General features: G+C 37.0%; 1 protein-coding gene across 1 annotated transcript; it reads left to right on the plus strand.

The window, feature by feature from the left end:
- The first annotated feature begins 216 nt into the window (after positions 1–216).
- Positions 217–11,577, plus strand: LOC135692513 (uncharacterized). Its single transcript, XM_065210666.2, has 9 exons — positions 217–718; positions 3,066–3,259; positions 6,305–6,437; positions 7,682–8,265; positions 8,454–8,629; positions 8,839–8,866; positions 9,203–9,296; positions 9,760–9,851; positions 10,640–11,577. The coding sequence occupies exons 1-9, from the start codon at positions 406–408 to the stop codon at positions 10,994–10,996; spliced, it is 1,971 nt and encodes a 656-aa protein (XP_065066738.2). The 5' UTR covers positions 217–405; the 3' UTR covers positions 10,997–11,577.
- The last annotated feature ends 4,331 nt before the right edge of the window (positions 11,578–15,908 follow it).

A 15,908-nucleotide genomic window follows, 5' to 3' on the forward strand; every position in this document is an offset into this window, starting at 1 on the left:
TCCCTCCCAATCAGGCCAAATTATCCGCATTAATGATCATTTCGGGCAGCTCCGTCTCAATAAAACAATTCTACTCGGGAAAGATCCATGCAATAGTTTCCTAGCTACGCCCACGTACAATTTTTAATGATAGTTTGATATAATATTTAGTTGTATGGAAACTTATTGGCCGTTCTAACTGCTATCAAGATAAATGCCGTTTCCGCTTCTCTAGTAATCTCGCATTTGTTGTTTACTTTGAAAAGTTATTCCTCGTGACTACAATCGAATTGGAGGCTGCAAGAACAATGCGGAAGTCATAAAATATATTGAGAAAGAAAGAAGCAACAACGAATTAGAATAGCCGGCAAGACTCTAGGCTGATGCCATGTTTGGTTTTTTGTTTGTTGTGTTTTTTTGAAGAATATGAAGATCTGCAGCGTCCAGGTAGAATATGTGGTGGTTTTTGTTTTTATCGTTAATGCTGTCGGAAAGTATTCGTGTTTTCGAGTAGAGAGGCTTTCGACAAGAGCTGGAGATGTTTTCGAGAAGAACACTCCGATAATGGTAGATGGCAGTACAATGACAATAAGTGACTGTAATGTTGGAGGCGAGGGGAACGGGTACTGGAAAAACAGCACTCATTGTCAATGTAGCTACGATGAAACTTTCGTCATAGATTGGGACCAAAGGAAAGCTAAGTGCATGGAGGAATATGGAGAAGACAGAAAGGACATGGGTGAGTTGACAATACTAAATTCAGTTGCTTCTAGTGCCTCAGCGAGTATACGCTATTAGACCTGGTGTACAGAGAAGTTGATTGAGAAGATATATAATTCTTTATTGCACATGCATTTTCAAACGGTGGCCAGTTATGGTTAATACAATAGCCAAACAAGAATTGCTGATTATCAATGTTTTAGCAAACAAAGCTGCTTCCAATGTAGAAAATGCAAGTATAGGTGCAAAACTACAACTTCGTCTCGATTAAAATTACATTACATTTATAACTCGAACAGCCTTTACTATAGTGTGGTAAAAAGGGAAAGGGGTTGTCGGAATCAATCAGAAATCATAAGAGAATAATAATTGTTTCCTCGCTGCCAAAATTATATTTCCTCATTTCGCAAAATATCCTCCTAGGGGGATGGTATCCATGTAACCCATACATAAACCAGATATTGGCCAGTAATTTATGAAGCTGCACAGATGGTTCTACATGATATTGCTAAGGCCAGACAGTTGTATGATAAAATGCACTACAGGAACTATGGATCAGTCTTTTTGCCAACAATGGCTGTTTTCAAATCATATGCTAGCCCTCTTTTTTGCTTCAGAACACAGAGGGAATTATGAAGTCCATGCTGGATATCTGGCACATTGATTCTATCCTGGCCCTCTACCATTTTCTAATTCAGGTCTTTCATAGACTATAGCTGAAGAAAATAAAAGATTCAGTTTATTTGCACATTGGTTTAAGAGGCACAGTTCCCTATGATTTTTTCCAGATTATATTGCCCCAATTCAAAAATTCTAAAAAAATTCAAGAAGAGACCATGCTGATCAAGAAAAAGCTACTGTTCAGGGCTGCACTAACATTTTTAGGGCCTTTGGGCCCAGGCATATACGGGACCTCTCTATCAACATATAAAAATCTGAGCACTTATTTTTAGAAACTGAGATAAAAGAAATTTCATGAGTCATTGAAAAATTAATTGGATGCTTAAAAATTTGCCTCTGTAGCTACAAAAGTTTAAATTAATGAGTCAAAAAATACATTTTTGCTATGTATATGAAAAATTTTGTTGCTCAATTTTTTAGTATAAGTATTCATCCTTAATCGTAACAAAATGTCTCGAATTTGGTACTACCCGAGGCGACACAGGTTAATGCGGAAGGGTAAGAAAATTTTTGAACATGAGTTATTCCAGTTTGCTTGAAAATGCACTCTTTGAAGCAATTTTACCTATGCAACATTATTGGATGGGTTTTCTTCATATCCAGACAACAATCCTTATATCCAGTTGTTGGGACAAAGTCTTGATATCGGGACTTATTGGGAGGGCTTGTGTTGTGAATAAAAAAGGAGTTCAATAACTGAATTTTCATCATTTCTTGGCCCAACGTTACTATGAAAGAGCACAGCACATTGAAATTAATGTTAAAATTATTTCTAGCGAAAACCTCATAGAGGAGGTACAAACTGTAGTTTTTTTGTGCTAGCTTTTTGTACTTTTTGAATGAAAATTTTTAGAATCTCTTTCAATGTTTTTATCAACCATATCATCATTATCATCCAATTTCTTGTACTTTCTGTCAGCAGATTGGACGATTTCATTCTCTCTTACTGGTCCAAAGATTCTAATGCTTATTTTCTTAATAAAGTTAAAAAGGTCTTGAATAATGTCCACGTTTCTGATGTTTTCTCATAACAAGATGTTGTTTTTTAGTACTTGAAGCCATGTATAAACTATGTTTTGTTCATATTGCTTTTCCGGGAAGGCATGATTGCAAAACTCTGCTCTTTCAATTCCATTCATAAAATAACTGATAATGTAAGAGGTTGTTTATTGTATAAAGTTTTTGGCCCAAGACATTTGATAATTTAACATTGCTAGATAGATGTATTATGTGTGAAAAGCATCTGATTGACTGGATGACTGATTGACTATAATGAAATGTAATGATTGATGGATTGGTTTGATTTAATATTCAAATCCTTCTCTTCTTTTGTGAAGGGGGGGGGGCAAAAAGACTTAAGTAGCATAAGAAAAATACTTTTATTTTATCAAATATGGCTGTTGGCCCACCACCCCCCCCCCCCCTAAACAAAAGTTGTATCTCGGTCTTTGGATACCATATAGAAATTCCTTGAGGCCCCTATTTGTTTTGGGAGCCAAGTGTAGCCCTGCTGCTGTTTGTGTGGTTTAGGTTTGTTTCATAGTAATGTGGAGAAGATCAACAAAAGTGTTGTTAGGGAACGGTAGCCCGAGTATATGACTGTATTACTGCCCATAAATTGTACATAAATGTTAAATAAAACTACCCCAGTATTGCATATTTAATATTTTCATTTACATTTGTAGGATGTAAGTTCCATTTCAGTGGAATTAATTATGTTAAAAATTTGAATCCAACAAGTGCCAGTCGAGACATAGGCTCAGTATTGTATGATGGAGACCTTTGCAGTTCATTCTCACTCCTGAAGGCAGAAGTATGGAACATAAAATGGGAGGTGATCCCTGATGTTTTTGTGATCAGCAGCGATGGCAATCTTAAGGTAAATCACTGTTAAGTTTTGTCCAGTTTGTGTCTCTTCGTCAATGAAATGTTTTAATTTGTATCTAGTGGAGTTTCATCTTTGATATCAGAAACATTTTCTGAATCTACAGTTAAAGGTTTGCAATGGGCAGCATTCCTGCTTTGATTAGGAAGCAAATTGACCTTTTTGACAAAGTGAATCCCAAAAAATCTTTGTTTATTAACCATGTCATATCTTTGGTTATTTTTGGAGGCTATTGCCCTGGATCTAGTTTGCAAGGAGAAGAATTACCCTATAATCTCGCATATAGGCGCCGCTCGTATATAGGCGCCGGCGCTTATATCTTGATAAAAGCGCCGTGGCGCCTATATCCGGCCCGGGTTTTTGAATATCATATTTCTTACCGTATATTGACAGAGAAATAACATAAAGCGATTTTCATATAGAAGATTCAATTATTTTCACTTAGTCTTTTACATACATCTTTAATAATTGGTTCTACTTTTGATAGAATATGTTCTGAAACCTTGACAGTCACTAAACAAGGGACCTCCAGCCCCTTTCCTCTTTTGTTCTCTCGTTTTCCTGTCACGCAAACTTTCATGGAGCCATCAGACAGCAAAATGAGGGTGCAAGTTTTAGAAAATAGTCGCGGAATGTGTCCTACAATTTCGCCATCTTTCAGAACTTTCACGGAATATTGATCGTGTTGATTATCAGGCTCTCTTTTACAAGTCAGCTCCTCTTGAATACGTGGGGTTCATATATCTTTGTATAAGTGATGTCCAGTGATGAAACAGTTAAATTCAAATACATAGGGACGACATTTAGTTGCTCTGGCCATTGCAGAATCATGTAAAAGGAAATATTTACCACAAAACGCTAAACTCTAAATATAAACTTTCAAATTTTACCCATAATATCTGAACAAAATTATATTAATGCAATCATAACATTCATGCCAAAACATTTCACTGGAATAAAGCTCGGAATAAAGTAGGACGTGTTGATTTTTGTGCGAGAAAGTTTTTAAGAATGGAAACCAACGACACGAGAAAAAGCTATACGCTGTACGATTAAAGAAAGGCAGTAGAAAATGCCAACGAAGTTGGAATTCGAGAAGCATCTAGACTGCTAGGCATTCCAAGGAGAAATTTGCAGCGATGGAGCAAGCAAACGGAAGAATTAAAGTCGGCTGCCCTTACTCCAGGAATTACCGTTCGGTCGCAAAGAAGGATCAGACAGTCAAACGCTAAATGTCCATTGCTTGGATCTGCTTTATTGGACTACATCAACGAAGAGAGAGGTAAACGTAATTCTGTCACTGGTAAGCAGATACATAGAAAGGCGATGGTTATATTTCCAGCTATGTATCTAAGCAATAATGAGCGCTTTTCTGCTTCTTGCGGATGGCTACTTCGAATGATTAGACGAAATAACCTAAAGTTTCGTCGAGTTACAAGTGGTGGGCAGAAGATTCCTGATGATGCCCCAGAACGTTGTGATACATTCTTAGCCTTGATTAAAACGTTGGATGATTTTGACATCATAATGAATATGGATGAAACTCCTTGCTATTTTGATATGCCATCGTCCACCACCTTCTATTTGAAAGGGGTAAAGACAGTGAACATTAGAAATACTGGCAATGAAAAATTGAGATTTACCACTGTGTTGACTGCTGGAGTACGCAAAATCGATGATTATTACGAAGGAATATCCTTGCCACTAATGGTCATCTTCAAAAACCTAACCAAGGCCCTTGGATTCTGCCAAATCTCACTTGGAAGATGTGCCTTAGTTTTTCAAGAGGTACACCACAGAATGTAAAATCATCGATGGAGGTATGACTCCATTGCTCCAGTTTATTGACACACATATCAATAAGCCGTTCAAAGATATTCTCAAAGAGAGGTGGGGAGAGTGGATCGCATGTGGTACCGAAGAGTTCACCAAGCAGGGCAGCCGCCGTCGTGCATCTTACGTAATGCTTTGTCAGTGGGTACTTCAAGCATGGAAGGCAGTATCAAAACCAGCATTCATCGTCAGTGGATTCAAGCAATGCGGATACATCGAATGGGATGATGACTACCACAAGCTTCGTTCACGGTTCCGTGATACGATTTTGAATCGAGCCGTGCCTAGAGAAGCAATCTTAGAGGTAAACGAAATGTTGCTGTAGCTTGAAGAGGCGAGCAATGAAATTTACGAAGACAGAGATCATTGTAACACAGTCGATGAGAACGAGAACGAGAACGAAGGCTCTGGTTCTGATGAAGAACACGACGAGGACATTATCGTAGAACTATAGCATTGTGTTTTTAATCTGTAAAATTTCTGCAGTTGAGTTGTTTCTTAGTATAAGCTGTGATGCAAAATGATTCTTTTTCGCGATTTAAAGTGATTTTGTTGCCAGAAAATTATAGACGCCTGGCGCCTATACGCGGCCCACTTTTCTAGACTTGAAAACCCAGAAATTTTAAATATCCGGATATAGGCGCCGGCGCCTTTTTGGGAGACTATAGGGTAGAAATAATTGTCAAACTCAAACAAACATGTAGTGGGACAGTGGTTTCCTATGTTACTGTGTAGTGAGTCAATATCAAGGGCTGCGAAGAGGTTTCGACAGCCCGGAGGTAAAGTCCCCTGGTGTTGAAGCAAGTAGTAAACTTATGCAACCATGCCTTTTAGATTGCAAGATATTTCTTGCCATCGTTTTTTGCAATCTTTAAAACCTGGCCCCAAACCAGATTCAAATTAATTTTCTTTTTTTTGTTGCACGGTCCAAAAATTGGTGGAATTGAGCCAGTACATGTTTGCTGACTGTCAGCATTTTCCTTTTCACCACAGGAAAAACAGATAATTAACTCTTTTCCAAATAAGCAGCCCCAAACAAATACAATTTTGTAGCGTTTTTGTAAGCTCAGCTGGTATTAACTGCAATGCTGTAATTATGATTCTATATCACTGTTGATATAGTTTAACACATTCAGGTATCAATTACTGATACAAAAACTATAACCAGGCCAGTATCTTAACTCTCATTGCAATAACTGATTTTAGTGGTCATCAGGCAATCCAACCATCGTAGCAAGGCGATATGCTGGGTCACTAATCAAACTTGATCTGCAAGCATACAGACGAGGAAAAAAGAAAGAAAGCTGTTTGTTGTTAAAAATGACAGGCACCAGATCCTGTAAGTTCATAACCATAGCTTATACCTATAAGTTTTTTATCTTTGATTTCTCTTCTAGAGCACTTATATGAAGCTAGCAAGATTTTTTGTGAAATTTTTGCAATTTAAAAATTTAAATGCACTGGAAGCAGGGCTTGATAGTCTCTATAAACTAGAATGCTGATATAAAATAATTAATAGGGATTTTAAATTAGCATCGAAGAGTGGAAAGATATACTTAAGTACTTTTCATCAACGCTCCTCAGAATATGAAGGCATACCTGGCATGCTACTCTGGTGTTCGGCCGTAAGATATTGCGTATAAAACCATAAGTTTGTTTAGAAAAGAATAATTTAACCATAAAAACTGTTTTTTTGTCATTCATGAATTATGGATGCAAAACAAATGCAGAATAAAAACCTAATGTAAACAACAATGAGACTCAGTATGAATACCACATAATGAAAAATAGTACAGTTTTAAAAGATTCACTTAAGAAACCACCAATCCAACTTTGAAATTTTGTTGAATCGATCATTTTCAGAATATACGGAACTAACCTTCAAGTTAGGCAGCACGCTCTCGTTAATTTTAATATGGCACGAAATGTTTCATATTGTTTAAAACAAACATATTAAAAATACATTCGAAGTGGAAGAAAGCGTTTTAAGCTTACATTTTAAGACTTAAAATTCAGTGAAAATGCGTCAGACTTGACAGGAATGTAAAGGTCCAATGACGTCTTAAGGTAAGCAGAATTTTTCGGCTCAAATTTTTAGGTACCAATTTGGTTATAGGAAATAAACCAAGATGTTTTACTGTTTTGTTTATGTGTCAACATTTTTTGACAATTTTGAAAGCACTACAATGGAAAATGTGGTTGGTTAAAAAAAAATTCACTTTCAATCTGGTATCAAAATTTTCCAGTTTTCAACCGTTCAACTTTAAAATATCATTTGATTTCCGAAATCTCTTTCAAATATAAGATTGTGTTTTCTCAATTTTTTCAAACTTTTGGCTCTAGAATTCCTTTCCAAATATACTATATTTTAGGTTATGCTATATTTTAAGTATTAGGATTTTGCTATAGTTATTTTCGGCTGGAACTTTCAAGTTCCATGTCCACATCAGCCAACACGAGGCTGCTATAGACTAAACCTGTGTTATAAAATGAAACATACATGTATGCAAATCAATGTATGTTTAGCATGTTAAGATCCATGAAAAACTTTCTTACATTTGTACGTTGTCTTCTTCTTTTTAGACCCATTGACTTTTCCTGTGGAACAAAGCTCCCAAGGGCTGGTTTCCACTACAACGCTTCAAAGTAGTCATTATAGATTGTCTTCTTCTGAATCAATACCACACTCAAGAAATTTTCAGCTGACAAAGACATTATCAGTTACGGCTACCCCAAAGCTAAGCTCTATAATTTCACAATCAACAGGAGCATCAGCAACTACTTCAGCAATCGAAAGAAGATCAATGCAAACAGTAATGACGACACCAATGTCACTGACAGGTGTCTCCCAAGTGAAAGTGACAATGTCGTCATCAGTGCACAGGATGACAACAAGAAGTGTCTCTCAGCCATCTGTCAACCCAAAGACTCAGTCAAGTAGCACAGAAGCGCCAACCTCAGCACTAAGAACCCCAACCTCAGTTCTGTCGACAAATAGCATACTCAGATCTTATTCATCTAAGTTTTTGCCCATATTCTCCAAGATTTCACCAAGCTTAGCTGTAATGCAAAGCCCAAGCTCCTTTGCAAAGTCACTTGAAACATCTTTCCTTAAACTTCAAACTGATACTTCTTACGGAGAGCAAAACACAGTTCATACCACAAAGGTACTTATATGCTTTTTTCTCTACGGTGAACGTAAAATGTACTGCGTTGAAAGTTAAATTATATTTTTACTATCATTTTCAAACACTTAGCCGTGATTATACTATTTTTGATAGCCTTGCATTTTGCAATAATTTTTTGTGTTATTTTATTATTTTGTCTTTCGATAATTTATGACTTTGTTTTCTAGGTGCCAGTGCATTCGATGTTCTTGTCTTCTGTAGGCATCCAAATTCCTGGCGTAGGAGCTGCGGCCCAGAAGCGGTCCAACAAGGAGATAGTGATGATTGGTGCAACGATTTCTGCTGCAATTGTTTTTGTGTTTGCTAGCATTGCAGTTTTTATTTTGTATAGGAAGAAACATTTGTAAGTGTTCAGGAAAACATTTTTCTCTATTCGGACTTAGATGTAATACAGTTTTATATTTTCGTTGAGCATTTGAAGATGATAATTACAAGTGTTTCATTATTTTTGACAACCATAATCGAACAACTAAACTTTGAATCCTTTCCGAAAATTCTTTTTTATAAAGCATGATTTGAAATTAAAAGGTTGATATGTTCATTATTTTGCAGACCAAAAGGTAAAAACAGAAAAAGAAAGGTATTATTGCTATTTGCATTTCATTAAGATCCTCTATGACCATGCTAAGACCAAATTTACAAACAACAGTCACAGTTTTCAATAAATCATTCTTTCGAGTCTTTTTTCTAAATCCACATTTCTAATCGCATCAAAGATTATGTCTCAAAGAGCGAGAGTTTTATTGAATGTCGCATCATCAGTCTTGGTAAAACATTATACGAATAGAAAAGTAATTTTTTCAAATTATTGTCGTCATTGATCGAAAAACGTGGTTGAAAGAAATTATGGTTCGTGTTTTCTTGTTTTTCTCTTGTTTTTTGTCATTTGATTCAATTATTATTTTCCATTTAAAAGGAGACATTAAAACTTGGATTGACAAGCAATTCGTTTACGAATCACTCGACAAATGATGGCAGCATCGACGGAGGATCACTCAAGAAAAATATAGGTTCAAATTTCATATGATAAGTCTGTTTTATAGAAAACTGTATACTAACAGTATAAAAGCTTATAAGATATAATGCTACAACTGATAATGATATAAGAAGGTTTCTTTGTTTATTGAAGCTCTTATGTTCAATAGTGTTGTCATACATAAATAGCAATAGTGTTGTCATACATAAATAGCAATAGTGTTGTCATACATAAATAGCAATAGTGTTGTCATACATAAATAGCAATAGTGTTGTCATACATAAATAGCAATAGTGTTGTCATATTTGCTCAATTTAACTTCTTCTTGCAAATTTTGAAGGGTAGATAGAGCTCAAGGAAGAAATGTAGACCCTGAAATCCAACTTGATTTTACAGAAATTGGGGAAAATTAAGAATTCTCAATATCTGTTTGGTGATTTACCACTAATGAGTTTCACTTTTACTTTTTTTTATTTTCATAATTTGATTTCGTTTAGGTAACCCATTGTATGAAGATCATTTACGTTTGCGGACCGAATCGGCTAATGACAGACCCTCTGCCGCCGTATACGAAGACGAATATTTAGTGGTAAGTCATTGCCAGCTTCTCCTTTGATTGTTCTATCCCTTGCTAGTGGGTTTCTTCCCGCCGCTACACTGGCCTACGCGAGGGAGTGGCAGCCACAACACTATGAGCTTTTTCGTGGAGCTCCTTCTGTAACTATACTAGGACTTCTGCAAGGCGGTCTATTAAGCCAATTGGCGTTTTCTTTAGTACCTTCTTAGGCATATTGCCCCCTGCCTATTATCCAAGTACGTTGTTTTCACGTGTATTGTTTCGTTAGAGGCTAACTCTTGGTCTTTCATAAACAACTTGCTACTCTATTCCTTTCGTGATGTACACATGAGGGAATTTATATATTACTAAATAGAACCTAAACTTCACAACATGTTGAGCACCAACAGGCTTTGAGAAAATACAATGAGAAAATATATGAGCGAGTGACACTGGCATGGCAGACACTTGATGGAATATGACTACGATGTTTTAACTATCAAATGGCGTATCCTCGCTTTGGTATTCCTCCCTGTGCTTTTCTCCAGCCTGTCAGGGTCTTTGGTAAACCTAACCTTGACTTTGTCCTTTCATTTTTATCGCTTCCTCTCTGCTGATTTTTATTTTACAGCCACCAAAACCCGTGCTTGCCTTTCTGTGCCTACGCTTCTCTTTGATAAAGAAGGAGTTTTCTTAAACTACCTTTTTCTTCCTGTACATTACATAGAAAAATTCGATTTTGATAGTTTTCAATTTCATATGAAATTTCCCCTTTCCTTTGAAAAGAAAGTTTACTTTACCTAATGTGATCATGATTGCAGCCGTCAGAGCCAGTTTACAGAGAAATTATTGAGGATGGGCCAATATACTCAGAAACTGGTGGAATTTACCAACCAATTGATGAGAACAATGTCGGATTGTCTGAGAGTTATCAACCTCTAGACTCAGCAACTTTGACTCGACAAAATGCACCAGGTTGCACCACAGCACACCAAGCCCCGATTTATCACTGCCTTGAGGAAGGTTATGCTCCTCCGAAAGATGCAGCGCAGCCACCAATCTACCTCACCCTTGAGCAAGAGTCTCGCCAGAAACCATTGTTAAGCGAACCAGTGTATCAAGAGCTTGAATGTGGCCATGGTTCTGTCAATGTCGTTTATGAAGAAGAACAGGTTTAATTGGTCTGTTGTACCGAATCAATTATTAATGGGGTTTATGAGTCATTCTCTTGCTTTTATGACAATCGATTTAAGTACAACATACGGAAGAGAATTTTCTATCAACTTTTATGGGGAATTTATAAAGCTTTGGTTTTTTCATGTATTTAATTTAATATTTAAGAATAAATACCGGAAGTTGTTTTGGTCAGGAGAGGGTCAGGAGGCGATTGTTAAAGAACTGGTCTTTAAAAAGGACATTTCAACCGAAGGATGTATACCAAAGGACGTCCATTAAAGTTCCCATGAACGCTAAGAAAAAATCTTTCAATTGGCACAAATACCCTCCTCCCTCTTCTGAGCCTGATGGTTCCTCAATGTAAATTGTTTGTCAGATCCGTTTAATCCAAAGTAAATCTACATGACTTTTTTATTATTATACGTTTTTGGACATGAGTATTTTTATTTGTTGATTCTTTTTTTGGTAAAAAAGAAATATTTGCAGCATTATAAACAATCGACGTTGAATTTGTAAATTGTGTCAAATGGATCCTTAATATTACTCGACTTTGTAATTCAATTGATACGGATATCAACGAAAAGTTTTTTATGTTTGAATTTACTGCAGAACAAACTGGCATTTCGATGAAGTAGTCCTCTAATCCGGGCTTGTTCAACGCGTGGCCCGCGGGCCATGTTGCGGCCCGTAATGTTGTGTGATGTGGCCCGCGCAGGGATCAAAGTTGATAGACCGTAAATCCTCGAATAAGCCCCCACGCTCGAATAAGCTCCCCTCCCCCTCGAATAAGCCCCCACCTAAAATTCTTTTTTGCAAATGAGCCCCTTCGAGGGAAGCATAATTGCAGAAAAATTATATCTTATTTCAAGAAATCCCCCACAGGACAATAGCTATACAGTATGACTTTCTTTGACTGGAGACCAAAAAGCAAAAGAGCGACTTTTGTGATGATGATAAGTTGTAATATTTGTTAGATCTTCACGCTTTTTGTAATTGTTCAATTTATTTCATTGAGAAAATTATGTCGTTTTTATGTCGACCTTTGAGGAAAATACTAAACTTTGTAATAAGCCCCCCCCCCCTCGAATAAGCCCCCCCCCTCGAATAAGCCCCCCTCGAATAAGCCCCACCCAAAAATTATTTTTTGCAAATAAGCCCCCGGGCGCACTAACGCACATGCACATTTCGTGAGTTCCGGCTCCGGGCAGTGAGCCCAACCCCCTATTCCGTGCCCAAACCATGAACACATTACGCTTGTTTTAAAAATTCAAGATGGGTATAATCTATATTTCTAAAAAACAGACAAAAGAGACAGATGGTGAAAACAATTCTAAATTTCCTGGACAACCATTTTTTGTAGCTCAGCACAACGACTCTGTTTGAGTTTTATTTGTTTGGAAAAAATTGCAGTGCAGAAGGAATACAATAAAACAATCATCTTGTAATTAGCGACACGGCCAGTTACATCTTCATAAATTAGAATTCTTTAAAAGAAAGTTTCTCTCCAACAATCTCCAAGCAAATCAAATTTCAACAGTTCGGACTGTGCCACAAAAGGTCAGCATGTGCCACAAAAGGTTGGGCTACATTCTCCACCACAGTCTACCCCGTGTCGACGTCACTGCTTGCTCTGCGATTCACCAACGAAGGAAGGAATAGGGATTCCCCTTCTGGGCAAAGAAAACATTAATCATCGCATACACTCTTTTTCATTAGAATATTTGTTATAAGAATATTCAGGCTCAGAATCATCCAATTTTTAAGGACATTTCCCAGCTTCAGCCTGCAAATCTGTGTCACATTTTTCAAAAGGTGCCTGCTTTGCGATGTTCATAACTGAAGATAGCGTGACTGAAATCTCGTCTTTTCAAAAAGCTTGGTTCCTATTCAAGCGTGGGCGATTTGGTATTTCAGATTCGAAAAATGTAAGAATACTTTTAGAATACATTCAGGCTCAAAACGAAAATTTCTAAAGAATATTTAGTAGAATCTTTCTAAAGAATCTCTTTGATAACACGAGTTCTTGTTCCAAAGGCCCACTATTTTTGTGCACCAGCAATTCCATCCTTGACAAAGAGGAACAAAAAGAGCTACCAACCCATGTTTGGCTCGGTTAGGCCCATGCAGATGCGCAACGGAATATTGAAAAGCCTGGAGACCATTGTCATTGCTAGGAAGAATATTTTAATTTTCGTGTTCAAAGGCAATAAAAGGAGAAGAATGTATTCTTCCAATTACGTGAACAGGCTAAGGCATTCGTACAAACCGTAGTTGCTTGTTCGAATTGGTTCGAAGGAACAAAGCTGAAAAATGCCGGAAGAGAAAACAACGTTGATTCCAAGCCACTAGATTTTATTGCCCCCTGGCTTTCTCTCCTTGCACAACTATATTTGCACGGTTAAGATTATTGGTTAAAGATTTTCAACAATAAACATGCACTTTGAATTACAGTTGAAGCGTTGAGAAGCCGTTTACCTCACTAGGAAGGAGAAGTAACCTTTTATATTGACCTTGACGAGGTTTATCCACAGAGTTTCTAAGAAAAATGGAGCCCAACTATGGCTAAAAGTGACATGATGAGATGACAGAACACGTGATCAGATGATGCTCTCTGAACTTTAACGCAACTCTATTTAGCCATTGTATAAAGCCCCGGCCAACCGACTCGATTTTTCACTCGATTTTTTACTCAACAAGAAATCGAGTGAAAAACCGTTTGGCCACCTTGTCGAGCGAGTCGAATGGCGTCGAGTGATGTCGAGTGAAGTTTGATCTTTATCAAAAAAAATTCGAGTGAAAAAGGTGTTGTCGAATGAAAATTGAATCGTTGGCCACCTTGTCGAGTGAGCGCATGCGCAGTTATCATCTCCTATGCTTAGTTATTTTTAACGATTGACGCTTGAGTTCGTCAAGTTAATGTAAAAGGACATTTGCATGTAAGATAAGCACGGCAGCCGCTTTGCATTTCTTCGTTTTGTTGGCGTGAGTGAAAAGTCGAGTGAAAAATAGAGTCGTTTGGCTGAGGCTTAAAAAGATGACTCGAACCATACTCTTTTGTAGAATAGCTCAATTAAAGTAATATATGATTTAATGAAGGTAACCAAACTGGACATCGTTGGAATGAAAATAGAACGTTCTTTCAAGTGGTGTGCGTCAAATTAATCCAGATGTCGTCATTTCCTGCAGAATCTCGAATAAAGATGGGCTGCGTTTTTTGACACCATGTAGCCATTTATTATTTTGATAAGGAAACAATCTTTTCGTGGTACAGAAGTTAAAATGCACCGACACCCAATCGCCTTTCCTATGATGAAGGAATGTAGCCTCAAGACCTGATTTGATGAAGGATTTGGCGATGTCTTCTGAGGGAGCTATTTTATTCAAACTCAAGAAATTCATTTGTCGATGTTTTATTCCTCGACTAAGAAATCAATGTAAAGTATTCTTATAAAGAAGAGTGTATATCGTCCATCGTCCCAGTGACGGATTACTTATGGGACCTTTGTGGCCCAGGCCCCCGGCCCATCATCAAATGGTCTTTATTTCTGGGGCTAATTTTTTTGGGATGATAATAATGACTATAGTTTTATCATATTATATTGTTTATAATAGTTTTTTTTATTATCCCATTATGACTAACCTCTACAGCACCACCCACATTCCCTCACATCACCCACCACTCCTTCCTCCTACTTCATCCAATTTCTTCTCCGCTGCGCTGCAATCACACCATTCCACATCAAAAAATCCGGCTTAACCATCGCACATTTCAAATTCATCTACTCGCTCGTGCTCGTTACATCTACTCTGATGGAGCTTTGTATGCCGGGCCGAAATATTAGTATTTATCAAATTTATGTTAATTTATATTCTATTTCACTACATTGGATTCTCTTCGCCGTGTTGCATTGTTCCTTACTAATAGACCTTTCCCCTAATTACGTCATGGCGCAATGCATTCCGGTACTTGTAGTTAAACCCGCGAATATTTGCTCAGAACTAACACACGGCGATCAGATGAAATTCTGTTATTATTCGACGCTCTTTGCTCAAATAGTGAAACAAATAATGGAAAACACGGCAGAATAAACCTTTTGCAAGATTCACTGAATCTGGCAGACAGCATATCCTGATCTGTTTTAATAGATTCCCGTGAATTATTCGTATCTGGTCCATCTGCAATAATTAGTACCCACGAAATTTGCAAAAAATTCGACAAAAATGAGTTTTTGCAAAAATTTATTCCCTTAAAAACTTGATTGGGTTATAAACTTGAAAAATGAAGTAAACTTTATTCTTATTCTTTTCAAATATATTAAATACAAAATTATTTATTATATGGGAAGCCTTTTTTCAATGCAAATCAACTTTGTATAAAAATGTAAAAACATAAACTACAAAGAAGATTGAGACGACAAAACATTTGAATGCATGAGTTTAAACGCTCAAGTTGAAGTTGAATGTTTTCTGTTGTAACCCATACATATGCAAACTGAAAGCAATTCATCAGAAAACAACATCTTGTAATAAGGAGTCAAGCAAGCTAATAAAATGGTTGGCTGTTTTTTAACTTTGGCCTGGCCATTCTATAACCAGAAAAACACCTGACTTTGCCTAGCTTAGTGAACCAGAAGATTGCCTCCAGAAGATTAGAAAATTTAACGAAAAAGCTATGTATCAAATCATAATTTGGAATTCTATACTCTTTCAAGTATACGTCAGATTTGGGTAGCTTGTCTCTTCTCAGCCTCGAGCATGGTGTAATAAACAGGGGCGTCGCCAAAGGGGGATGCGGTACGCTCCCAACATTCTGTTCGTCAGCACATTAAGGATTTTTGCCGGGCAAAAGATGTTTTTTTACTCACTCTGTAACTTTTTTCGCAACAATTGTAACATATTGTCATTTCTGTGTAG

This window comes from Rhopilema esculentum, chromosome 3, assembly GCF_057945365.1.
Source record: "Rhopilema esculentum isolate cy_ngs chromosome 3, ASM5794536v1, whole genome shotgun sequence".
Taxonomy (NCBI): domain Eukaryota; kingdom Metazoa; phylum Cnidaria; class Scyphozoa; order Rhizostomeae; family Rhizostomatidae; genus Rhopilema; species Rhopilema esculentum.